At 36.2% G+C, this 26,715-nt stretch overlaps 2 protein-coding genes across 5 annotated transcripts in view; both read left to right on the top strand.

The window, feature by feature from the left end:
* The first annotated feature begins 250 nt into the window (after window positions 1–250).
* On the top strand, window positions 251–14,261 carry napab (N-ethylmaleimide-sensitive factor attachment protein, alpha b). Its single transcript, XM_051656621.1, has 11 exons — window positions 251–432; window positions 2,234–2,313; window positions 2,501–2,617; window positions 2,811–2,857; window positions 4,373–4,450; window positions 4,605–4,660; window positions 5,012–5,096; window positions 11,517–11,621; window positions 11,724–11,792; window positions 12,622–12,672; window positions 13,126–14,261. Exons 1-11 carry the CDS (start codon window positions 335–337, stop codon window positions 13,225–13,227), a joined length of 888 nt encoding a protein of 295 aa, XP_051512581.1. The 5' UTR covers window positions 251–334; the 3' UTR covers window positions 13,228–14,261.
* Window positions 14,262–18,194: 3,933 nt separating this feature from the next.
* LOC127416961 (N-acetyllactosaminide beta-1,3-N-acetylglucosaminyltransferase 2-like) overlaps window positions 18,195–26,715 on the top strand; it is a 36,399-nt gene continuing 27,878 nt past the window's right edge. For 3 of the 4 annotated variants that reach the window (XR_007893210.1, XR_007893211.1, XM_051656610.1), the window contains exon 1: window positions 18,195–18,316. The gene's annotated coding sequence lies outside the window, so the exon portion shown is untranslated. The remainder of the gene's footprint in view (window positions 18,317–26,715) is intronic. The other variant, XM_051656612.1, reaches the window with a different exon arrangement.

Below are 26,715 nucleotides of genomic sequence, written 5' to 3' on the forward strand. Positions count from 1 at the left end.
TTTAATTTTTAATTTTTAATTATTATTATTATTATTATTATTATTATATTTTTTTGCAGTGTACAACTTCTACAACGGCTACTACTGGTACTACTACTACTACTGCTAATAATAATAATAATAATAATAATATGGCTATACATGATTGTTTATTAACTTTAAAGAATAAAGTTTTATATTTATTTGTTTAGTCTGCAATAAGCCCTTGAATAAGCCTAAAGACTTTTATTTTGAAATGGAACCGCAAGCGGCCTCGTTGAGAGTTTCCGTCGAGTTGTGTTGATGTGGCTGGATTCCAGAGTCTGCTGCTGCAGTTGAACTGTAAACAAACTTCATGGATAACTCCAGTAAAGAAAAAGAGGCTATGGCTCTCATGGCAGAGGCCGAGAAGAAAGTGAAATCCTCGCAGTCGTTCTTTGGCTCTCTGTTTGGGTAAGTTTTACGTCTATTTTCAACCGGGATAAATACACAGTTAGCCGTTTATATAAGTGACAATCAGAGCGAAAACAGTTATAAAACACTTGTTTTCTGTCACATGATATTGATAGGATGTGAAGTATGAAGACACTGAAAACGTCTTAACGTTTTTAGGTGCCAGTTCGAGTTTTGGCTAATTGTATTATACATTTTACTTCAAAAGATGTGTCAGGATAAATCTTACCGTTTTAACAGTTCGATATCGAGTCTTGTTAGCGTAATGCTTTAATGAAATATAGTATAAGAAGACCGTGTAATAACAGAAGGCTTTGACTGTAGTCAGCTGACATCCACTTGAGTCATAAGCGATATCAAGCGTGTTTGAGGCCACAGGCCCCTTTTAATAACTCAAGAAACATAACATTTGAAGTGTCAGATTCGTACATCGTGCTTTTACAGTATGAGATCTGATTTTTAACCCAATTTCAACTCAACAACTTGTTTCACCGCAGGTAAAAACCCTGAATAAACACAATGAATTGTCACATGATTCTCTCATTGGTGCACACACTGTAGCAGTAGTATTTTAATTAGCTGTATTTTACTGTATATTTCTACACTGTGTTCTTATTGGGGTCAAATTGACCAAATTTGTTTCAGTACTTTGTGTTAAACCCTAGAATTAAATCTTTAATAATATCTGTATGCTGAGTTTTGATTTGGTCAACATTAAGGGGCAAAATTTGTCCTGTGGATTTGATTTTCAGGGGCATTTTTTTACCTTAATGAGGGCAAAAAATGTTTTCTAACTATTTAAAAAAAGTCATCCTTTTATGCCAAATACGTTAAACTAATTCAATAATAAAAATTCTAAAGATTGAGAATATATTACCTCTTACCCCAAGAATTAGAATCAATAACTAATATTTATGCCATAATATTTATAACTCGGGGTCATAATAAAATATTAAGATCTATATGAAATGTTACAGATAAAAAAATAAAATTAATAATGAGGGCATTTTTTGCCCCCTTTTTCTCCCCAATCTGGAATGCCCAATTCCCAATGTGCTCTAAGTCCTCATGGTGGCATAGTAACTCGCCTCAATCCGTGTGGCGGAGGACGAATCTCAGTTGCCTCCGTGTCTGAGACCATCAATCTTTGCATCTTATCACGTGGCTTGTTGAGCGCGTTACCGCAGAGACTTAGCGCGTGTGGAGGCTTCACACTATTCTCCGCGGCATCCACGCACAACTCACCACGCGCCCCACCAAGAGCGAGAACCACATTACAGCGACCACGAGGAGGTTACCCCATGTGATTCTACCCACCCTAGCAACCGGGCCAGTTTGGTTGCTTAGGAGACCTGGCTGGAGTCACTCAGCACGCCCTGGATTCGAACTCATGACTCCAGGGGTGGTAGTCAGCGTCAATACTCGCTGAGCTTCCAAGGCCCTCTGCCCCCACATTTTTAATTTCGGGTGCATTTTTGTCTTAATTTCTGACCCTGGCTCAGAAAACATATATAAAGAATTTGAAAGGAAATGTATAGTTTAATTTCCAAATTACTATTATTGTTTATACATACAGCATTTGATTCCCTATGACCTCAGAAAAAGAGACATAAAAAGTTTGCCTAATTTTAGTAGAAAATGAGGATTGAAAGATGGAAAAAACGACTTGCCTTTTAATATTAGTTCACTTTTTGATGTTTGACTAGTCATCCATGTAATGTTTCTTATATTGTTATAGTATATATAGTGGTTGAGCTCCAAAGTGTTATAGAATGAGATCAGCATTTTGATATTTTACCAGGGGCTCTTCAAAGATGGAGGATGCCTGTGACATGTATGGAAGAGCAGCAAACATGTTCAAGATGGCCAAAAACTGGAGCGGTAAAGACAAAAAATCATCATACATTCAGTATAAACAGCATATTAACAAATCTCCATGTTACTTCTGTGAATCTGTCCTCTTTCTTTAAAATGCCTTGAATTCTAAAGGAGAGAGAGGATTCCTGTTACAGCTTACATGAAGGATGTGTCTGTTTAATATTTGGATTTTTTTGCATGTATATGTTAGCTGCAGGTAATGCCTTCTCCCAGGCAGCTCTTCTACACCTGCAGATGCAGAGTAAACATGATGCAGCCACAAACTTCATTGATGCCGGCAATGCCTTTAGAAAATCAGATCCCCAGGGTATTTATATGTAAAACACTTCATCTCGCTCATCATCATCCATCTGCTGTTAAAAAGTTTTTGTGTGCCAGAAAAGCCCTCTTTTAATTGGAGTGAATGATTATCTTGCTGTCTATGTATTCTCAAAGAATTCAGTAGAAAACTGTCAAGGGTCATTCACCTTTAAGTCAGTTGACTTTCATTCTCTCCGCAGAGGCCATAAACTGCCTGAACCGGGCCATTGAGATCTATACAGACATGGTGAGAGTCTTTCAGAGAGCTGTGAAGAACAGGGAGTGTTTACAGGGACTGATGTTTTAAATAGTTTTTTTTTTTTGTTTTTTTTTTTTGGTGTAAAATAAGTGTGCTCCATCCTTTTAGCAAGTTATGTTGTGAAAATAAAGAAAAATGGGAATTGGGTAATTCATGGTTAAAGGGATAATTCACCCCAAAATGAAAATTCTCTCATCATTTAGTCACCCCCATGCCATCCCGGATGTGTATGACTTTCTTTCTTCAGCAGAACACAAATTTAGATTTTTAGAAGAATATTTCAGCTCTGTAGGTCCATACAATGCAAGTGAATGGGTGCCAAAACTTTGAAACTCCAAAATCAACATAAAGGCAACATAAAAGTACTCCATAAGACTCCAGTGGTTAAATCCATATTTTCAGACATGACATGATAGGTGTGGGTGAGAAACAGATCAATATTTAATAACTTTTTAATCATAAAGGACGAGAATTTATTGGAGAGAAAAAAAGGACTTAAATATTTATCTGTTTCCAACCTACACCTATCAGATCGCTTAGGAATATATGGATTTAACCACCAGAGTTGTCTGGAGTACTTTTATATTGCCCTTGTGTGGATTTTGTAGCTTCAAATTTTGCCACCCATTCACTTGCATTGTATGGACCTACAGAGCTGAAATATTCTTCTAAAAATCTTAATTTGTGTTCAGCAGAAGAAAGTCATACACGTCTATGATGGCATGAGGGTGACTAAATGATGAGAGAATTTACATTTTTGGGTGAACTATCCCTTTAACATCCAATCATTAATAAGACAGATTGCAAGTTTCTCAAGGCACCTCCAGAGGGCACTGTAACACAACGCATATGTTTTTACTGCACACTTTGAGTCAGTGTGCAAACACCATAAAATGGTTTGTGCAGCCAAACATGACAATTATAGTCATTTACTCACCCTCATGTTATTTCAAAACCCATATGACATCCTTTCTTTCCACGGAACACAAGGAGAAATTTTGAAAAAATTCAACACAATGAAAGTGATTGGCGACTGAGGCTGTGAGTCCCTGACATTTTGTCTGACATCTTTTGTGTTTTACGGAAAATAAGGAAGTTGTACAGGTTTGGATTGACATGAGGGTGAGTAAATGATGACAGAGTTTTCAGTTTTCAAAACCTAAAAATGCAATTCTGTCATCATCTAGCTAGCAGAATGTCCTGGCAGTTTTTTTCCTGTCATTGAACAAAAGTGAGTAGTGACTAGGGCTGTCAAGTCTCATTAAGAACATTAAGTAATAATGTAAAAGTTAAAAGTCCTCTAAAGCTATACAGTAGCCTTTTATAAGGAACAAACCGAGATTCAAGTCATTTTTTAAAGATAAGTTGTTTGCAATTTATATGAACTATCCCTGGTTTGTAAAACTTTTTATATTAACCCTGATAATTGTTCTGGTCTAGAATGAACAGAGGATTATTCAGCAAAAATGACACTTTTGTTCATGTGTTTGTCTTGTGTTGTAGGGTCGATTTACAATCGCAGCAAAACACCACGTCACCATTGCCGAGATATACGAGAGCGAACTTGTTGACATTGACAAGGTCCAGACATCTGTTTTGTCACATTGTACATTTTTTTACTTAAAACCAGGATCTGTCATTCTTAAAACGTATCTGAATGCTGAAAGTTTAATATTTAATCACCTTATATGTTGAGGGGATGTAATTATTGTACTTTTAAATTTTTTTTTTGTAGGCCATTGCTCACTATGAACAGGCAGCAGACTATTATAAAGGCGAGGAGTCCACCAGGTAAGGGAATTGGTATAGTTAGTTTCACTCCTATTGCTCAATGTAAATCTTTTATAAATGATGCTAAATAGGATAGTTTAAAATGGGTAACTTATAAATTATCATTTACTCCAGTGTATTGGTATAGATTACAATTCATATCAGGATATGATGCATAGAAAGCATGTTTGTTGAAGGCAAACCTTTGCCCACCATCTCATATTTCCAATACGTGTATTAGGGTGAAGGGACCTGTAGGCGGTTTTTGACACATGACTCCTGTGATTGACTTTCTCAAGACTGTAATTGTATCAGTCATACTCTCTCTTTGTGAAAGGGTTGATAATCCATTTCTTCTGTCTTGTGCCATAGTTCGGCCAACAAGTGTCTTCTCAAAGTTGCCACATATGCAGCTCAGCTGGAGCAGTACCCCAAAGCAATTGAGATCTATGAACAGGTAAAAAAAAAAAAAATATTTATAATTGTTAGGCTGTCACTAAGGGTTTTCTTAACTATAGGAGTTGTCTGCAAAAGGGCTGCAGAAATGTTTAACCAGAAATGTTCATTCAATGGTCATTCATATTTAGCCTCTATTTACAAATATATAGTTAACATTTGTAGGTTTCAGATATGTAAATTAAAGGAATATTCTGGGTTCAATACAAGTTAAGCTCAGTCAGCAGCATTTGTGGCATAATGTTGATTACCACAAAATGTATTTAGTCTCCCTCTTTTTCGTCTTTTTTTTAATTAAAAAATAAATAAATAAATCAATAAATCAAGGCACTTACAATGGAAGTGAATGGGGCCAGGCCATAAACATTTAAATGTACACTGTTTTAAAAATATAGCCACATAAGTAAAAATTATATTTGTTAATATGATTCTAGTGTGATAAAATCAGGGATTTACCAGCATTATGCCATCTACCAGATTACAGGGTTTACCGGCATTATGTTACAATGGCTATAACTTTACACAGAAAAGGTTGGTGTGTGTATATATATATATATTTTTTTTTTTTTTTTTTTTGTCTTATTGTGTATTCTATATATACTTTATTTTCAATTACGTTTTTATTTTTAATAATTTTCTATTATTATCTCGTCGTCTTGTTGTATTGTTTGTGCACTGGAAGCTTCTGTCACCAAGACAAATTCCTTGTATGTGTAAGCATACTTGGCAATAAAGCTCATTCTGATTCTGATTAGTAAGTGATTTTATCACACTTAACTCGTTAAACTCTGATGCATGTTTGCGCTGCCGCCTGCAATTTTTTGCACTCAAATGTAAAAGCTCACCATTCACACACACTGACTAAATGCAAAAAATTTGGTCTAATTTTTTTCAGAAAACCCCACAAATAAAACAGATTTAATTATTTTTTATTTTATTTTTTTATTTCCCTCAAAACTTTGTAAGCATGTAATTCTGCTTCTTCACACTCTCTCACTTTGAAAAGTCTTATTTTGTTCCACTAGATGGCAGCAAGTACTAGAATTTTTTTTTTTCTCTCTATCAATCACATTCATCACAATATACAGATCTGAAATGTAGGTGGCGCTCTAACGTATTTTAGCCCTCACAGATGTGCTCGTCCATGGATACAGTCGGCAAGGAGACCCCGACCACTCATGGGGGAAAGCAAATTGTTACCATAGTTACTCATACATTCAAATGAGGAAAAAGGGGAGACATATCCAATAGGTTTGGCATTTTTAACAATGAAAAACATGATGAAAAGCTGTTGTGTAGTTTTTTGCTCTTCTAACAATGCCAAAAATCCATAAACTGATTTTTTTATTACCCATCAACTGACAGAAATATAAGCCTAAAGAAGAGCACTGTGGCTGCTGTTCAGCCATAAAGTAGTTTCTTATCAGTGCCAGGCCACCCCAAGAAAAAAAAGTTTACATGTTATGACTGTCACTTTAATATTTAGTCATTTGATTGTTATCTTAAAACATTTTTATTTATACCTTATTAATATGTTTAATGGTTAATGAAATAACTGTACACATACAATAGCTCAAATTTCATATTTAACAGCAACTTTACCAGAAACTCCATTTACTAAATACTTCGCCAAACCGAACTTACCAAGAAATACATCTCCTTAGAAATGTTTAATTGATTAAAGCATGAAAAACAATAAGCAGCGCTCCATCTCCAATCATGTCAAGTTTTCTCATGTATCTTGTCTTGTTTTGTGGTGTTAACTCATCATTATGTCTCTGTTGGAACCGCTGTTGTGATGATATGATAATCGATTTAGTCTTGAATCCGTTCTGATGTTTCCCACATACATTAAAGCACGTATCCAGCATATGGTTGACCACAGTGCTCTTGTTTGGGCTTCTATTTCTGTCAGTTGGCGGGAAATAAAAATCAGTTTTGGGGTTTTTGGCATTGTTTGAAGCGCACAAAACTACACAACAGCACAACAATTGTTAAAATAGCCAAATTTGTTGGATATTTCTCCCCTTTTTCCTCATAGGAATGTATGAGTAATTATGGAAACAAGGCTTTGCTTTCCCCCACGCTAAACCACACCCACTCGTATGACGCGTTGCCAACTGTATCTATAGACATTCAGTCTGATTTTCAGTTTATGCATCACCCTCATTGTTTCATTGAACATCTCGGCTTCTGAGAGAACTAGAAGCTCAATCTAGGTGTCAGAAAGCTGAGAAACTCATCTTTGCAATGATATATAACATTTGATCATCAGTAGTCGAAAACATATTTTTACGATTTGTTTAGCATGCTTTTCCTGCTGGATGGCATATTTTGTTCTGGACATCTAAGATTTAACATTAAGCTCACTGACAAGTAAAAAATGGCTAATTGTTTTGGACAACTGCCTAAGGTAAAAGCAGATATAAAGTTTTAGCTATTTGGGGCTTACAGCTTCAATAATTGGTGCATAAATGTATTTGATGTATATATTTGATGACTTACAGAAATCATATTTCAGTTTGTAATTCTTATGAAAATCTTTTGAACTGTGGTATTAGGGCAACAATATAAACTATGCAATCACATTCCTAAGAATGAGAGCTTTCAAATTATATGACTTGTCCATTTAAGTGCCATGTTATAGACTTTTATATTCAAATTAATATTTCTACCATTACCTCTAAGGGGCGCTAATTTCTGACGCAAATTATTTCAGGCCTTATTTTGTTATTTTGTGTAACATGCAAATTCTCTGAAAAGTTCAGATTCTAAGCTTTCAAACGATGCCTCATATGACCTATACATTAAAGTAAAAATTTTTTCGCGATATAGCGCCCCCCTGTGGACCCGCCAGCGGGAGGCTATACTTTTAAAACAGTGTGTATTTTAATATTTATGGACAAGCCCCATTCACTTCCAGTTTTAAGTACCTCACTGAAACTGCATTTCAGGACAAATGTAAATTATTTTTGTGGTAATCCACATTATGCCACGAATGCTGTCGATTGAGCTTAACTTGTATTGAATCCGGAATATTTCTTTAAAGTAACAACTTTGACAAACCACATACATTTTATCGGATCTTTCACCTTTAAGAGGTGCAATACATTTAACAAAACAAGTTATTACTCATGCATTTTCCTCAAAGACGTTTTGTTCTTTATTAATTAAAACATAATTCCCATAGTTCCATTTCTGTTATTCCATAGTTTTGATGACTTCACTATTATTCTAAAATGTGAAATAATAATAATAAAGAATAAGTAAGTGACCCTAAACTTTTGACCGGTAGTGTATTTGAATTTAACTGTTTCTCTTCTGGTTTATTTACAGTACAAAGATTAATTGTGAAAGTAAGATAAGAAAAGAGATACACTGTAAACTTAATACAAAATGAATATTTTTGGAGATAATATTTGAGATTTTTATAATTTCTTTTGGCTTTAGAACAATGAGAATATAATTATTTAAAATGTGAAAACCCCTGATCTAAAACAAAAACGATTTAGAGGCAAAGGTGGGTAGTAACGCACTTCATTTACTCCGTTACATTTACTTGAGTAACTTTTTGAGGAAAACAATTACTTTTAGAGTAGGTTTAAAAGTGGGTACTTTTTACTCTCACTCAAGTAAATTTCTAATGAAAAAAATGTACATTTACTTCGTTACAATGGGCGGCGATCCTGACATTACATTACAGGGTTTAATTTTAATTAATGCGTAATTTATTGAGAGATTACTGAATGGGACTTTTACAACAACGGATGTTCTCACAGCTGTGCGTGCTGTCACAGACTGTCACTCAAATGAGTCCATCACTGCTGCAGCATCAAGCTTTTCAAAGTTATACACTTTGTTTGCTCCACTTAATGAGAAAATAAGTTTCGTCATGCAGTGCCTTCATTTAACACCAAGACAAGTGGATATTTCAAGATTAAATTGAAGCTCCAACTTATGGCAGCACGGTAAGTTCTGGCTCTAATGATAATGCAGGCTTTTCTGTGACATGATGATGGTCATTTTCAGGGTGATTCTCTAAATATGGGCTCTTGAGACATCAGTTTTTGTGTACATTTTTAAATCAATGCAGCAATAATATATCAGTGCGCTTTGTCCCGCATGTCATGAGCAGTATTCACGCATTTACCACGCACCCTCTCGGGTGTACTGGCAATTATCGCAGCTACTTAGGGCTGATTAACTGAATAAATCCATGTAAACATCCAAGTTAAGTGTAAATGCCTTTTGCTCTGCCGTTCATGTGATTGACAACTGGAGCACGAACAGACAGCATTTCTGCACATGCACAGCGAGATGTGCAGGTGCGAGACGATCGTATGATAAAGAGAGTGCTGTGTCCGAAAACATTCACTCATTCACTATTTCCTATATAGTGAATGGTAGTTAGTGCACTATATCTCAGCAGTGAGTGAACGAAATGAGTGAGTGAATTCAGACGCTGACATATACATCGAGTGTCGGATCTCTGGGGTTGTTGCAGAAACAACGTCATGTATAAACTTTTAAAATACTTGGGCCTTACTTGTTATTTTTATTAAATATATTAATACAATAAATCTTCATTCTGTTTGTTATTTTTAATATATATGTTAATATAAAGAGTAAACACATTTTATCAAATGTACATTATTGTATTTATTTGTTATACTTTAGTATCTTTAAACTCCAATTCTCGGCACATAGCACCATCATCCGACCAAATTATCATAACCTACAGTACATGTTATAACCAAATATTTAAATCATCCACAGAATTATCATTTCCACTGTGTGCAGTCTCCTGAGTTAAAGTAACATCACCTCAGTAATTTTATTTAAATATAAATAAAGAGTACATTTTAAAATATATCTGTATGTTTTGCCTCTCTATATGTTATTGTTAATTTAATCAAGTAATGATTTGTCAAAAATTAATTTATTGCAGGAGTGAATGAAGTAGTAAACTGGCGTCTCTCTCTTGCCCGATCGCGCTCACATTTTCACTGTAATAATTACTAGAAATGTTTCCAAACCTCTCTTATTGACAAATTCATCCAGATCTGACAAGAACCCTTAAAGGGATAGTTTACCAAAAAATTTAAATTCTGATTATTTACTCACCCTCATGCCACCCCAGATTTATATGACTTTCTTTCATCTGCTGATCTCAAATGAAGATTTTTAGAATAATTTCTCTCTTTTGGTCCATACAATGCAAGTGAATGGGTGCCAACATTTTAAAGCTAAAAAAATAAATAATAAAAGCATAAAAGTAATTCATAAGACTCCAGTGGTTAAATCAATATCTTCATCACTTTCACATTCTTCTTCTTGTGTTTTTGGTGATTCACATTCTTCTCTGCATATCGCCCCCTGCTGGGCAGGGAGAAGAATTTCTAGCAAAAAATGACTTTAATATTGATCTGTTTCTCACCCACACCTATCATAGTATCACTTCTGAAGATATGGATTTAACTACTGGAGTCTTATAGATTACATTTATGATTCCTTTATATGCTTTTTGGAGCATCAACATTTTGGCACCCATTCACTTGCATTGTACAGAGGTGAAATATTCTTCTAAAAATCATAATTTGTGTTCTGCAGAAGAAAGGAAGTCATACATATCTGGGTTGGCATGAGGGTGAGTAAATGATAAGAGAATTTTCATTTTTGGGTGAACTATCCCTTTAAAGTGATAGCTCAGCCATAATTTAATATTCCGTCATCATTTCCCAACCCTCATGTTGTTCCAAACCCATGTTGCCTTCTGTGTTCTGTGGAACACAAAATATGTTAGACAGAATGTTAGAGACTGACAATCTCAGTCACCGTTCACTTTCAAAATATGGAGAAAAAAAAACACATTCACTGAAAGTAAATAGTGACTCAGGCAAACATTCTGTCTAATATCTCCTTATTGTGTTGCATGGAAGAAAGTAAGTCATACGGGTTTGTAACAACATGATGGTGAATGATGACAGAATTTCCATTAATAAAAATAATAATTCTGTAATACATGTGTGTATTATGTAATGGAATATAGGGGAGTAAACGTCTATTATGTCATTTGTGAAAGTAACGAGTTACTCACTACTTGAGTACTCTTTTAATTGGATACTTTCTTACAGTTAAGTAATTATTTATGTTAGTACTTCTACTTGAGTAATTATTTATTTATTTTTTTAAAGTAATTGTACATTTACTTGAGTACAGTTTTGGCTACTCTATCCACCTCTGTTTAAAGGATACATGATTTAAAAACAAACTAATCATTTGTTCAACTCTTTAGTCTGATGCAAAATGTAGCATGTTATTTATTTGTATATCTTTGTTTCCTTATGCTCATGGCAAAATGCAGATTACAAAATCGCAAAACACTATTCAGCAATTCTCTATATTTGTGATGTTTTTTTAGGTTGCAACACATGCAATGGACAGCAATCTGCTGAAATACAGTGCAAAGGACTATTTCTTTAAGGCAGCTCTATGCCACTTCTGTGTGGACATGCTTAATGCTAAGGTATAGAACACCCTGCCCACAATTCCTTCCTTCCAACTAACTAACAGCTGTGTCTTTAGGAGTTCCCTTTCATAATCCTTGTCTTGTAATCTCCCCCTGCAGCTTGCCCTCCAGAAGTATGAGGAAATGTTTCCAGCTTTTTCAGATTCACGTGAATGCAAATTAGTGAAGGTATGGTTAGCTCTCAGTTCATGTTTCCTAAGTTTAGCCCATGGGCGGCACTAGGGGTGGGCTACCGGATCTTAAACTCCAAATTAATTTAGTATAGCCATGGATGTTTTTTGCAGGAATGTCAAAAGTACCAGTAAATTGCTATTGAGATAATAAAATATAAATATATTGTAATGTTAAGTACTATATATGTGTGTCTATATACAGTATCCGTAATACCAAATTTTGAATCAGTTCGTTACCCACACACCCACTGGCAGCTGCTTTCTAGGGGAGAAAAAAATCAAGTTTTAAAATACATAGTGTTAAAAGCACACAACTTCTTATCTTTGAGCCAATCTGAGGCTGAGATCTAAGTTAGGAGGACCTTTTAGATTTTGTTCCAGTAATATTTAAAGATTTTCTTTATTCAAATGACTCCTTACTGATGTAACAAATGAACTTTTATTATAAAGTGTATTATATTCCAATATGTATCCACAGAGTTCTGGGCTAAGCCCGAAATATCCACTGAGCCTAGAACCGCCTCTGATAAAGCCACAGCAACCAAAAAAAAAAAAAAAAGGCAAATTACTCTCAAAAATAACTTTGCAGTCAGCTGAAAACTTAATGACACCTTTATGATACTGAGCACAAATAATTGTATAAAGGTTCCTGTTTTTATGTCTCTTGTTTTTTTTTTTTTTGTTTTTTTTTTTTATGTATGTGAATTTTTCATTTCTTTGTAAAGCTTTTGACTCTTGTGTTGGGGAACAGAAGCAAATGGTGAAGCATTGCATAAGATCATGGATGAATTATGTGCTTAATTTTCTATTCTTTCATTTATCAGAAACTTTTAGAGGCCTTTGAAGAACAGAATGTGGACACATACACTGACGCTGTAAGAGCCACTATTTATCATGTCCACTCTTTTCAACCTTTTGTTTTGTTTTTTTCTGATCTTTTGAACTTAACTAAATGTCCCATATGATGTCATGGTAAACATTTGCATGGCAACATGTATTGTATAGAAACAAGATGAACAATACTAATCTTCAAAGGCAAAAAGCATCAACTACAAAGCTTTTTCATGGTCCAGGCAAATGTGGATTATCACATTTTTCACACTCCATTTTCTCTGAATCTGAGCATAGTGGAGCCGAACCCGTCTGTTATACGACAGATCATAATAAAAGAGACCCGACGTGTAGTTACTGCATTTTCCCTTTGTATGGTTATAACCAGAAAAAGATTAATGATTATCTGAACAATACAGGCTTTGTAGTTATAAGAGAGTGTTTAGCACACCCTTTCTACATCAGTTTCACTCTCTCTCGCTCTCTTCGTATTTCAGGTGAAAGAATATGACACCATCTCTCGACTGGATCAGTGGCTCACCACCATGCTGCTGCGTATCAAGAAAACTATACAAGATGAAGAAAGTGACCTTCGCTAATACCTTCTTCCTTTCCTGTGGCCCATCTCCTGTCCATTACGCTCACTCTCCCTCATGCCTTAAACACTATGACCCTCTGTGACTGCAGAATGATGGTCAATTATCACCATCGTACTCTCTATTTTACCACCAGCTCGTTGTCTTAAAGGGATAGTTCACCCAAAAATGAAAATTCTGTAATCATTTAGTTCCAACCGCATAAGTTTCTTTTATCCACAGATCACAAAAGTAGTTGTTAGGGAGAGTCTTAACCTCGGTCACTATTAAAATGAACTAAATAAGGGTGATTTAATCATGACAGCATTTTCATTTTTGGGTGAACTATCACTTTAAATTCTGTGTTTCTTCTCAGACCCCTCTCTCTCTCACACACATACACACACATGACACTGCATGCTGCTCAGACATGGACACGGTTATACTGCCAGACCTCAAAGAACACTCAATGAAGAAAGGCTGGTTGTTGAAAATGGGATTTGAGGGAGCATTGGGTGGGAACTGAAACCAGCAACCAGTAATAATATGGGGTGCTGTGCACACCAGGCTTCAGAAGAGAAGCCAGTGCCTTTTTTGCTCTGCTTGACACAGAGCACCTGTATTGCTGTGCACAAAAAGCCTTTGTTATTCTATCATGCTCTTTAGTAAAGGCATATATTTGTATTCTTATCAGAAATATTACCTAGCATATTTTGCTTGCTGTTTCCTGCATAGACTAACCTTGGGAAAATATTTGAAATTCTCATGTCTTTTTTTTTTTGTTGTTTTTTTGTGTTTTTTTTTACATTATTTTGAAATAATCATAGAAATGATAGAAAAACTGAGTAAAAGGATGATTCAGTCCATACCTTGTTGAAATGATGCTTCACCTTTGAACATTTCTCATGATTGGGTTATCAAATGCTTTTAATTCCTTCTTAATTATTTAATTATTTAATGTCTTGCTATGAATGCATGGTCCTCTTTGAAATTAAATTCTGAACTACTCTAGGCTTATTAGAGTGGTTAGTTTCTTATTAAAAGTATATGCTCCATGATCTTTGAAATATTTTGACGTTTGTTGATAAAGGATAGTTCACCCAAAAATGAAAGTTCTCATCATTTACTCACACTTATGCCATACCAGATGTGTATGACTTTCTTTCTTCAGCAGAACACAAATGAAGATTTTTAGAAGAATATCTCAGCTCTGTAGGTACATACAACAAGTGAATGGTGACCAAAACTTTGAATCTCCAATAAGCACATAAAGGCAGCATAAAAGTAATCCATATGACTCCAGTGGTTTAATCCATGTCTTCAAAAGTAATATGATAGGTGTGGGTGAGAAATAGGTAATATATTTAAGTACTTTTTTACAAAAAAACTCTCCTTTCTGCCCAGTAGGTGGCGATATGCATGAAAAATTTGATTCGCTTAAAACAAAAAAAGACTGAAAGTGGAGAATGATGGTAAAAATATTGAGAACTTAATATTGATGTGTTTCTCACCCACATCTATTATATCACTTCAGAAGACACTAGAATCAGCTTTATTGCCAAGTATGCTTAAACATACAAGGAATTTGTCTTGGTGACAGAAGCTTCCAGTGCACAACAATACAATACAGCAACAAGACAAGAGATAATAATAAAAAATTGTATTAAAATAAATAAAAATTGAATAGAAAATAAAGTATATATAGAATACACAATAAGACAATATATATATATATATATATATATATATATATATATATATATATATATGTATTGTCTTATTGTGTAATGGCAGAAGAGTTTGGATGTGTTGGATAAATATAAAAAGACTAGACTGTGAATTGCACATAATTATTGCTCAATTGGGCAGTTTTAACTGTTCATGAGATGGATAGCCTGAGGGAAAAAACTGTTCCTATGCCTGATGGTTCTGGTGCTCAAAGCTCTGAAGCGTCAACCAGAAGGCAAGAGTTCAAAAAGGTAAATGTGGGAACAAAGAGCTGGTGTAGTTTAGTCTGGAAAATAGCTGGGATGATGGTGCTGAAAGCCAAACTGAAGTCCACAAAAAGGATCCTTGCATATGTCCCCGGTCTGTCCAGATGTTGCAGGATATGATGCAATCCCATGTTGACTGCATCCTCCAAAGACTTGTTTGCTCGATAAGCAAATTGAAGGGGATCTAGAAAGGGTCCAGTGATGTCCTTCAGGTGTGGCCAACACCAGTCTCTCAAATGATTTTGTGACCACAGACGTCAGGGTGACAGGTCTGTAGTCATTAAGTACTGTGATTTTTGGTTTCTTTGGGACAGGAATGATGATTGAGCGTTTGAAGCAGCATGGGACTTCACACTGTTCCAGTGATCTATTGAAAATCAGTGTGAAAATGGGGGCCAGCTGGGTAGCACAGGATCTAAGACACACGGGTGAAATGCCATCTGGGCCCTGCTGCTTTCCTTGTCTTTTGTTTTCAGAAGCCACGGCACACCTCTTCTTCACAGATCTTAAGTGCAGGTTGAGTAGCAGGAGGGGAGAGGAGGGGGGTTGCAGGAGGTGTTGGTGTTTGTGTGAAGTGAAGGTCAGAATGGGTGTGGGGTGTGAGATTAGGGCTTTCAAATCTACAGTAGAACACATTCAGGTTGTCAGCCAGTTGTTGGTCCACCACAGGGGTTGGGGGCATGAGTTCTGTAATTTGTAAGTTGTTTCATGCCACTTCACACTGATGCAGGGTTGTTAGCTGAAAACTTGTTTTTCAGCTTCTCAGAGTATCTTCTTTTAGCCACTCTGATTTCCTTGTTCAGTGTGTTCCTGGCCTGATTGTACAAGACTTTGTCCCCACCTCTGTAAGCATCCTCTTTGGCCTGACGAAGCTGCCTGAGTTCTGCTGTAAAGCATGGTTTGTCATTGTTGAACGTTAAATAAGTCCTAGTAGGAATGCACATATCCTCACAGAAACTGATATATGATGTCACAGTATCTGTGAGCTCGTCCAGGTCTGTAGCTGCAGCCTCCAATCAGTGCAGTCAAAGCAGGCTTGTAGTTCCATCTCTGCTACATTGGTTCATCCTTTACAGTCCTTATTACAGGCTTAGATGATTTTAGTTTCTGTCTGTAGTTTGGAAGAAGATGAACCAGATAGTGATCAGATAGTCCCAAAGCTGTACAGAGTGACACTGAGCACTGCCTCTACCTGTTAATTGGTCATTGCTCCTGAAGAGCCACTATTGGTGAACTTCATGTCATCATGTGCTCTTCTGTCATTTTTATGGGGATTAACAATACCTTATAAAGTAAAAAGCAGATTTTTACAGTTTCAGAAGTTTAATGTCAAGTTTATGACATTTTTTTTTATTATTATTATTTTTTTTACTGTAAATGTAACTTTGCCAGCATGGTCATGTAAATTACAACAGTTTTAAACTATAACATTTACAGGTTGTTCTGTAAAGTTGTTTACATTTTTACTGTACATTTTTACATGGTGGAACGACGTGTCTTAGGGGCCGTTTACACGACAACATTTTCAACTAAAAACGAAAAATGTTTTATGCGTTTTGGCTGTTCGTTTACACGACAACAGTTTTTTGGGGCCTGAAAACGCAAACTTTTGAAAACAGGTTTCAAAGTACAAATTTGTGAAAATGATGACGTCATGTGCACGCGTATTACGTGTTCAGTCTATAGGCATGCACGTGAGTACTTCAAAACAATGCGTGAGACATTCAAAACTACAATGGCGGACTACAGGACTGTGTTTGTGCTGCTCAAGATTTTGAGTTTATTGATGCTTCTCCGGCAAAGTGTAGATCTTCATTGTTTGTATTCACCGCTCTGTGGAGAATTCATATGTGCGCAGGTGCGTAGTGTTTCTTTACAAAGTAACATCGCCAACTACTGGCCTGGCATGCATAATACAGCGTTTTTAGTAGTTTTCGCGGATCCCTGTGAACGGGGATCATTTTGACAAAGTTGTCGTCTGTACGCAAAACTTTTCAAAAACGCAAAGGAAAAACTTTTCCATTTTTAGTACATCGTTGTTGTGTAAACGTACCCTTAGTTGGCTTCTTTTGAAGCTTGGTGCCATCTTGTATGCCACAGAAGTGGCACAGGTCTGACAGATCATCTAGACGAAATACATGCATAGATGGGCAATGCCAGGCAAATATTTAACATCATATGTAAATTTGAGTAGTTACAGCAACTGTAAAGTTTAATATAACACACCAACAAATGTGAAACACTGGTACTTGTTCGTCATAAATAGTAAATAGCAAAACAAAAACCATAGGGCAGTTTGGGTGCAAAGGTAGAAGACTTTTCCACTTATTTATGTATTTGCTTTCTCTGTTTTGAATTAAACACACTTGTAAATATCTGTAGAGGAAACCAAAAAATAAAACCTGTCTCTTCAAGTGAGTGCAATCTCCTTTCTGTATTTCTCCAGGTCATCCATAGAAGATGGGAAGTTAATGCCCTCAGATACCAGCAGATTTTCAGCAAACTAAATTAAAAGACAGCACATTAAAAAATAGCAAGCTATACTGCATACAATATTATTGTTATTACAATAAATATAATATTTTAAAGTATTATTAAAATGAACAACATTTACATCGCAAATTACGTCACACTTATATCATTAACAGAGAACAAATTCTAAACTTATTCTAAACCATTCTTTGGTTTACATGAATTATAATTTTGTACTAGTAATAATAATGCTGATAATAATAATTATTATACTTTTATAAATATACTTTATACATAAATAACAATCAAAATAGTAAACACAAAAACAATTAAAATGAACAATTAAAACATCCAGATGGACTACACATCGTTTTATTAATGTATTTGATGCATAAATAACATTCACAATGGCAAAACACAAACAGAAAACAACACTAAAGAGCATGGACAGCTTGTCTAATAAGGATATTTATTTAAGTAAATGAACCCGTTTTACAATATCGTATACTCGACTCTCCAGGCGCGGTCACGATAACCAGCACGTGCGCCAAGCGCGTTCTCGCGTCTACGGCTGATGAACAGCGATCTCTAGTCACAGATTTCCCTTGGTCACCAGTTTCAGCATAGCAGTTATAGACGCTCTCACGGTAAGTCATGGTATTTTCCCTTCTGTTTTCTGTTCAAACTCTTGATAGCAGTTGTCCACCAACACATCAAATAATCTCATTTATAAACGTTCACTTTAGTTCCATTTTCAAACGGACCTCTTTAATGCTCTTAAAGATTTGCCTTGGTAACTACTGAATAAAAAAAAAAAAACAATCGTTATTGTAACAACAAAGGATATTAATGCATTCTTGTGTTGATATCTGTATTTTACTCATGTAAAACCGTAATAAATTAATATCACCTGAAAAGTGTTCAGAATAAGCTTTTCAAAGGTATGTCTGTCATTCTAATGCAATTTTATGTCTCTGGTGGCTAATACTAAATTGGAGAAGTTTGTAGTGAAATTTTTGTTTCTGTCGAAAAATATGTCCTTGTAACCAAGTAAGGTGCCTACCTAGGCAGCATTTTTATTTCTAAATAAGTAGCAGTTCACTTAGTTTTGAGACACTTAAAAACATTAAACATTAATGTGTGTTAACAGACACGGGAGAGGATCAAGTTTCAATGACAATCATAATACCCCTCCTGAAAGATTATAATCCATCTCAGAATGTGAAATTGTTTGCTTAAGGAGCGTCAACAAGCTTTTAAGACCTCATGCTCACTTTCTCTTAGGTGCTGATTATTGTCTGTCATTGATTGTCACTGTTCTCATGGGAGTGAACTAAGCTGTACTTCAGGTTAGAGCAGGGCTACTGAACTTCGGAAAGGTCGGGGACCACAAAGCTGGATCCCTGTACCCTCGAGGGCTGCACTCTAATTTTTATGATATATATATATATATATATATATATATGAGTCATTCTGCGAAACAGGTTTTCAAAATTTTCATTAAGAATAAACTTTTTTTTTTTTTTTTTTTTTTTTTAAACTCACAACTTGAAAGATATGTTAATCCTCCAAAAAACATATTTTCCCACCTCAGGCACAAAATCCTTATTAATATTATCCTTTTTATTCAGGCAAGGGAGCCTTTCTTGTACCACCCCGTTACGGACAATATGTATGCAATTAGAGTAGTAAAACAAAAAATAGATTTTTAAAATCTAATGTTTTCCTAATAGTAAAATTTCCCTTTTTTGGAAACCATCAATAGAAAGTCTGTAATTTAATCAATTTTTTTTATTCTTAGATTTTTATTCTTGAAATATGAATTCGATATTTCAGTGGCCTCATTGTTTGTACTGAAAAAACGAATTCACTTAAAAAATAAAGTTACATTTATTTGATTAGTCCACACAACAAGAACATTATTCAACATTAATTTATGTAACGTTTCATTTCCATAAAATTTTAACAAAATGACCCTGTGACGGGGTGATAACTGATGTGGCGGGGTGGTTCACTGTGACAGGGTGGTATGGACAAAATGTTTCTGTATATGATCTGCTGGTTTTAAACTTTATAAAACTGGGGGAGGGGAAACATTACAATTGGAGATGTAATGGAAAACTTTGGTCATGGTCTGAAAAACTGAAAAGAGCATCATAACAGTGACTGGGAGAGTCGCATCCACACATCCCTCTGGATTTCCATGTGGCGGGATGTCACAGGCTGTGGTGCTTGAATGATTTCGAGCACATCATCAAAGAGATACCACAGGAAGTCATCTCTTGGAGGCCAGAAGAACCTGTTGGCACCAACACGGTGCATACATTTTACAAGGGCATGTGTTTCATCTGGATCCCAGGATAAAGGTCATTGTCGTATTTAAGCACGCACCACTTCCCAATGAGATCTCCACTTTCCCAAGCAATTGCTTCTGTTGGCACCTTTTGGGCTGTCTTGTTAAAAATTAAATGCTGTGTGGTGAAGCACTGACATCTCAGCTGCTTTTGCTTGGAGCACATGCAACTAACTTCCCTGTAAAGGATTTCTCCTGGAGTGAATGTGACCACTTAGTGGGTTTTCATTGTGAATGGCACTGGTGGAATCTGGCCTGGCATCTTTTCCATTGTCTGCTCCACTGCTTCAGATGCTACATAAAACAACTTAACAGTTGTAGATGTTTCTGTGAGGGCCTTATATAGCTCATGGGCATCGGGTATGTCATGGTCGTTGGTCACCAGCTTGTCCGCTGTTCTTTTCAAGGTTCCCCCAACACTGTCAGGGGCCCCCTTGCCATGGCTTGCCTCAAAAAAGTTCTATGTTCCACCTTTCAGACCTCGTCTTGTGAGCTCTGTGCTGAAAAGGAAGAAATTCCCTTTCTGTTTGTATTAGGTACATGGTCCATCACTCAAAGTGTAGAACAGATACATGTGGGTATGTGGCTTGTAGATAATTCAGCACCGGATTCATGTGTTCCCATATAGCTGGGGGGCTTTTGTGTTTGGAGGGTGACACTGTGCTAAAACAGATGGGCTCTTTTCACCACCTATGTACAAAACACCAGTGTGCAGAGTAGCTTGTTGGTGCGAGGAGCCAAAGTGGACAGCTTGAATCTCTGAGCTGTATTTGCATGTGTAATTTTCAGAGAAGTCAATGTGGATCCCTGCCTCCATTTTTGACAGGTTCTTTTTCAACTCTCTGCAGTAGGAGTACTGTTGATTTATGTTGAATGTGTGTCTTTTGAATTTATGAAGAAGAGTGTGGAATAACTCCACAAGATTGTCTTGTGTGTCCTCCATTGTTTTCTTCACTGTGATCTTAACAGTGGTAGGACCCTCCCTCACATCTTCCCTTGCTTTCTCTGCTGTGGCCCATTGAGTGTATGCAACCTTTGCTAAGCCATCAAATCTGGAGAGCCGAACAGTCTTGTCTTTGCATTCCTCGCACTCATCATACATGCACATTTTCCTAGAGGTGTCACAGGTTATCATTTTAGTCAAACTCTCGAGATCTGAAGTATCTGTGAGCCTCAAATTATGTAGCTTCTCAGTGACAAATCTGAGATTTTCATGGATCTTGCACAGACATATGCATTCCTTTCAGAGGGAGTGGGATGTACAACCCAAAATGGGTGAAGCTTACAGAAAAGGGAGTATGATATGTTGTTTGTGTTTTCAGTGAGAAATATTTTGTGAAAATTTTTCATTGTGTCAACCAGAAACCTTTTCTGCTTCTTCACCTTGTTTCTGGTAATTGTTTGTTTTCGTCCAGTCGTTATCCGACTGTTGTCATCTCGGGTGAAGAAGGTTTTGATTTTGGACTTGAAAGCAGCAATGAACCTGTTTGTGGGATTTCTGTTGGTGGAACAGAGGTCTTCACTCAGAACACTGCGATGCTTCTTTGAAAATCCGAGGGCATTTTCGGCAAATCCTTATTTGAATTTAAATTCCTTCTTTGCAATCCTCCCCGCTGTTACCTTTGCTATTAGTTGTTTTTCTTTTTCTTTTCTTGCTTTACAGTACTTATTCTTTATGTCTTCAATCAAGGCTTCATGATAGAGTAGTGTTTTTCTGATTTTGGAGCTTACTCTGCCTGTCTTAGTTAATTCATTTATTTTTGAACGAGGAGAGTCATTCTTATTTAAGCGCTTATATCTTTTTCTGTATTTGTCAGCGCGTTTTCTTTCCTTCTCTAGCGATTTCTTTAGTTTTTCAATTTCTTTGCGTAGTGTATCCCTGTTCTTCCTAGAAATTCACTTTCCTTCTTTATGTTGCCTGAAACAAAACAAAAATCTACTGGTAACTTAGGGGTTTAAGTCATGTACACCATATGTAAAAACAATTACTCATCAATGATAGGCCTGCTTCTTATTCTCTACATTTGTCCATTTATTTATAATCCTAACTGCGCACTACCCTGACCTTGAAGATCCTAACTGCTGCTTTGACTGTTGGACAGGGTCTGGACTTAGAGGAAAGGTGTCCAGTCTGTGCTTCCTAGCCTCTGCTTTCTCTTTTCTCTTCTTGTTCTGCTTCCTTCACTTTTTACGCAGCTGACGCTTTCCTCGCTCACTTAGATCACTAATCTTCTTCTGTTTTCCTTGCACTACATCCCGTCTCCATCTCTGACGCTCACTCTCTAGATATTTTTGCCTACTCTCAGGATCAGCATCCCGACGTGCACGGCATCACCGTTGTCTCTCAGCAGCGCTTAATGGAGCCATGATGGAAACAGATCTATCTGCAAATGTTATAAAATGTAACATTCTTCATTAAACACCGAGAGTGAGTGAGTGAGTGAGAGAACCAAACAGGGTTAAGTTAACAGAAAATATATAGATTAGCCTATATTAGAATCCTTGATTTCACACATCCTCACATTCAAATGGGAAGCAGAACCACCCCATCACATCCTTTACCACCACGTCACAATAAAATGTGATGGGGTGGTATGTGACGGGGTGGTAAATTTCATGCCAAAATGGCTGCAGATCTCACATGTGGTCAAGTTCCTCACCTAGCTTAAATGCATTCAATCTGAAATATAATTTTCTTTGCATTTTAATAATGTAAATTTTTTTTAATAAAAAACAGTTTTCCATTTCTATTTTGCATGACGGGGTGGTTGGTTTGAGCTTGATGGACCCTGCCTAACATGAAAAAGCAACACATAAACAATGTAAAAGAATGTCAGTACTTGCCTGCTTTTGTTCTTGGTGGCTACAAGGCTTAAATGATGTCACTTCTGCTTTGTGATGTCACTTAAAGCAACAGTACATTATTTATAGATAAAACAAGTTAGTTTGACGGGGTGGTAAGTCAAACTGAGGGATGCACACAAATCATAAAATATTTACAAAAAAATAAGGTTTATTTTGAATAAATATATCTTATGTAAACAGGGACACACATATAATCCTGAAAATAATAAATGTTTGAAAAAAATATATAACTTATTTGGTGATATTTTAGATGCAAATGTCATGTTGGTCAACATGGACATGTGAAATTGGCTATGTACTAATGAAAATTGATTTAAAATAGTATGTTACTCTTTAAGAATAGTATTTTTTTTAATCATATATCATGTTAACAAGAACACTTGAATTAATAACTTTAAGCTTTGGAAACACACTTTGGGACATTTTTTGTGCCTAATGCATCTCATCAAATGTTGCGGACACAAATGGCACCCGTTTCATAGAATGACTCATATATATATATATATATATATATATATATATATATATATATATATATATATATATACAGTACTGTGCAAAAGTCTTAGGCACATAATATGTTTCACAAAAGCATTTGTCTTAAGATGGTTATTTATATCTTCAGCTTTAGTGTGTCAATAGGAAAAATACATTTTAGACTCCCAAACATTACTTTTGCAAATAGAAAAGATTACAATAGAAGAACAGGGAGCCCTGCAACAGATGTCATGGCCCCCACATAGCCCCCCACTGAACATCGTGTCAGTCTGAGATTACATGAAGAGACAGAAGCAATTGAGACAGCCTAAACAGATAGAAGAACTGTGTTGAATTCTCCAAGAAGCTTGGTACATCCTATCTGCCAGCAACCAAGAAAAACTGTGTCCAGGTGTACCTAGGAAAATTGGTGCTGTTTTAAAGGCAAAGGTGGTCACACCAAATATTGATTTAACTTTTTATGTTTACTGGACTTTGTATGATGTTAACTGATAAATTAAAACTATTTATGGCATTATTTTTGAAGATATCCTCACTATGCAACATTTTTCACAAGTGCCTAAAACTTTTGCACAGTACATAGTATATATATACAACAGTTAGTTCCGATCCTCGAATCTGATTGGACGAGAGACGTTCGATGAGTATTGATGGTCACACCATCAGCACTCGGATGCTTCACTGTGTGTATCACTCCACTTGTGTTCGTGCCGTTCTAAACTAAAGTGTAAGAACAGTGCAGATGTGTTAAGAGCCATCTGTCTCTTTACATTTAATTTTGTGACTTATGTTAGCCAACAGTTGGAGGCAAAAGACAATTTTTGTGTGTAATATGAGCCAGTTGGTGACGTGAAGTCAGCATCACTCAGTGTATACATTCAACAGCACTACGTGATCACTCGTATTACTACTACACTACTAAAGCTAGGAAATAGCTGTAAACGGCTTTAAACTAACAACTTCAGCATTAAGGCTCATCACAGCTGAGAGACACAACAGACTGATTAATTACAGAACTCAAGGTGCTTACCCCTTACCGGACTTTCCACATCGGAGAGGACAAAATGGCGCAGGACATTGCAGTTTCTATAGTGAATGACTCTTGCGCACCTGCTACCGCGAAATAGGGAGGAATACCTCCGCTTGGACGGCTATTTTTCCACTGAGAAAATAGGATGCATTTCACCAAAATGACATTGTCTTCAGATAGCTGACCAACAGACTACAGCATCATCAACAGGTGATCGCACACGCTCCATCTCTCTCTTTCTCTCTCTCTCTCTCTCACTCACTCACACACACACACACACACACACACACACACACACACACACACACACACACACACACACACACACACACATCCTTGTTTCTCCAATAACATGTTAGAAACAGGCTAAGCTGTGATACTAGTACTTCTGAAGTGATGTTTTTGAGAGGCTAGGACGCATCATTTGGTTTGAACCAGCAACAGCAGATTCTGATACGTCACATAAGAAAGCAGTTCCATGTACAAATGCGTTTTTATGACCGTACTCAGTTTTTCCTAATTTTTTAAAATTGACTTGTTCATTGAACTGTTGTATATAAGCAATATCACACTTGCAATCTTGCGATATGGCCCTAAATTAGCACCTCTGTGATTACCTACGGCCGAATCACAGCAGTGCTAATGTAGGGCCATATCGCACTTATATATATTTATATACAGGGCCGGAGTGGGATTCATTTTCAGCCCGTCATGTCCAAGTCAGCTCATACCCAAAAGAGGGGTGGGGGTTGGCGGTGAAGATGATAACAATAAAAGGTCACAGCAAAAATATGCAATTATTGAAAATTATTTAAGCTCTCCATGTCATTATACCACATATGGCATTCACTAAGATTTTCACTTTCTGACATAAGACTTCATTGTATGTGTTGTAAAAATAAGTGAATGTTAAAGGGATAGTTGACTAATTTCCTCACCCTCATGCCATCCCAGATGTGTATGTCTTTCTTCTGCAGAACATGAATGTAGATTTTTAAAAGAATATCTCAGCTCTGTTGGTCCATTCAATGCAAGTAAATGAGAAGTCATTTTTTACTATAAATCTCCACTTTCACTTTCATAAGCGCTCTTCTCTCTTAAGAGTTCTTCTTCTTTTTTGCTCCCAACTGGGCAGGGAGGAGAATTCATAGTAAAAAAGGACTTAAATATTGATCTGTTTCTCACCCACACCTAGCATATCACTTCTGAAGACATAGATTAAACCACTGGAGTTGTATGGATTACTTTTATGTTGCCTTTATGTGATTTGTGGACCTTCTGAGTTCTGATCACCATTCACTTGCATTGAAAGTACCAACAGAACTGAAAAATTCTTCTAAAAAGCTTAATTTGTTTTCAGCAGAAGAAAGTAAGTCACACATTTGGGATGGCATGAGGGTGAGTAAATGATGAGAGAAATTTCATTTTTGGGTAAACTAAGTTTATTTTAAAGACTATCTAGGCACATAATAACACTGTAGAACTGTAACTGTTTATAACTCTTTCAAGATGTGCAGGCTCACACTTTAAATGGTCAGTGCTTTGTATTTTAGATAATTAAAATAGCAACAGATCCAGTGAAACAATTAAGGTTGAGTGATTGTTTTTACATTTTTACATGCCATTCAAAAACGTGCCATTTTACAATGATAAGAGTGAAATAAAAGACTAAAAATAACACATTTGTACTTTTCTTTTACTTGGAATGTAAATGTTCAGGACAAAGGCAAAATGGTTACTGTCTCTTTAAGAGGGTTTTATCGCATGATACAATATTGAAGGCACTCTGAACAGTTTGTTTTTGTCGAGTTTAATCTTTTTAGAGCTGTAAAGTCCCATTATTTTCATGTCGTGTTGTTGAATCTGTATTTATTTACTTTAAGTACTCTGTTATTTTGTGACAAAAAATAATTTTATTATCATTCTGCACTGCTAGGGAAGAGGATTTCAGAGATTAATTGATTGAGATTGTGATACTATAGTCAGTATTAAACTTGTGATGGTCTTGTACCTGAAGCACGTTCATCCATTCAGCTATTAGTAGCCTATGTGTTCTTGATGGATCTTCCACGATCCTTCTCGCGCTGTTAAGTGAAGCGCAACATCAGTTTCGTCTCTCACAGGCTACTCCCCCATTTGTTTGGGTGTGAGATGATAAAATACAGACTGCGTCCGCTATAATACGGAACACAATTCTGATCCCTTAAATACCGGATGTTACGGACTGTTGGCAACTGTTATGAGACACGTGATGAAAGTTTGTCAATCAACATGCGGACCTAACCGGCCCAATTTTTGAC

The sequence above is a fragment of the Myxocyprinus asiaticus genome, chromosome 26 (assembly GCF_019703515.2).
Source record: "Myxocyprinus asiaticus isolate MX2 ecotype Aquarium Trade chromosome 26, UBuf_Myxa_2, whole genome shotgun sequence".
In the NCBI taxonomy this organism is placed as follows: domain Eukaryota; kingdom Metazoa; phylum Chordata; class Actinopteri; order Cypriniformes; family Catostomidae; genus Myxocyprinus; species Myxocyprinus asiaticus.

What these genes read in the sequence shown, in the direction of transcription:
- napab (XM_051656621.1), top strand. Translation starts at nt 335, where the DNA reads ATGGATAACTCCAGTAAAGAAAAAGAGGCTATGGCTCTCATGGCAGAG. An exon ending in TAGAAAATCAGATCCCCAGG is followed by an intron (nt 2,618 to 2,810) that starts GTATTTATATGT and finishes TTCTCTCCGCAG; the next exon opens with AGGCCATAAACTGCCTGAAC. An exon ending in CAATTGAGATCTATGAACAG is followed by an intron (nt 5,097 to 11,516) that starts GTAAAAAAAAAA and finishes ATGTTTTTTTAG; the next exon opens with GTTGCAACACATGCAATGGA.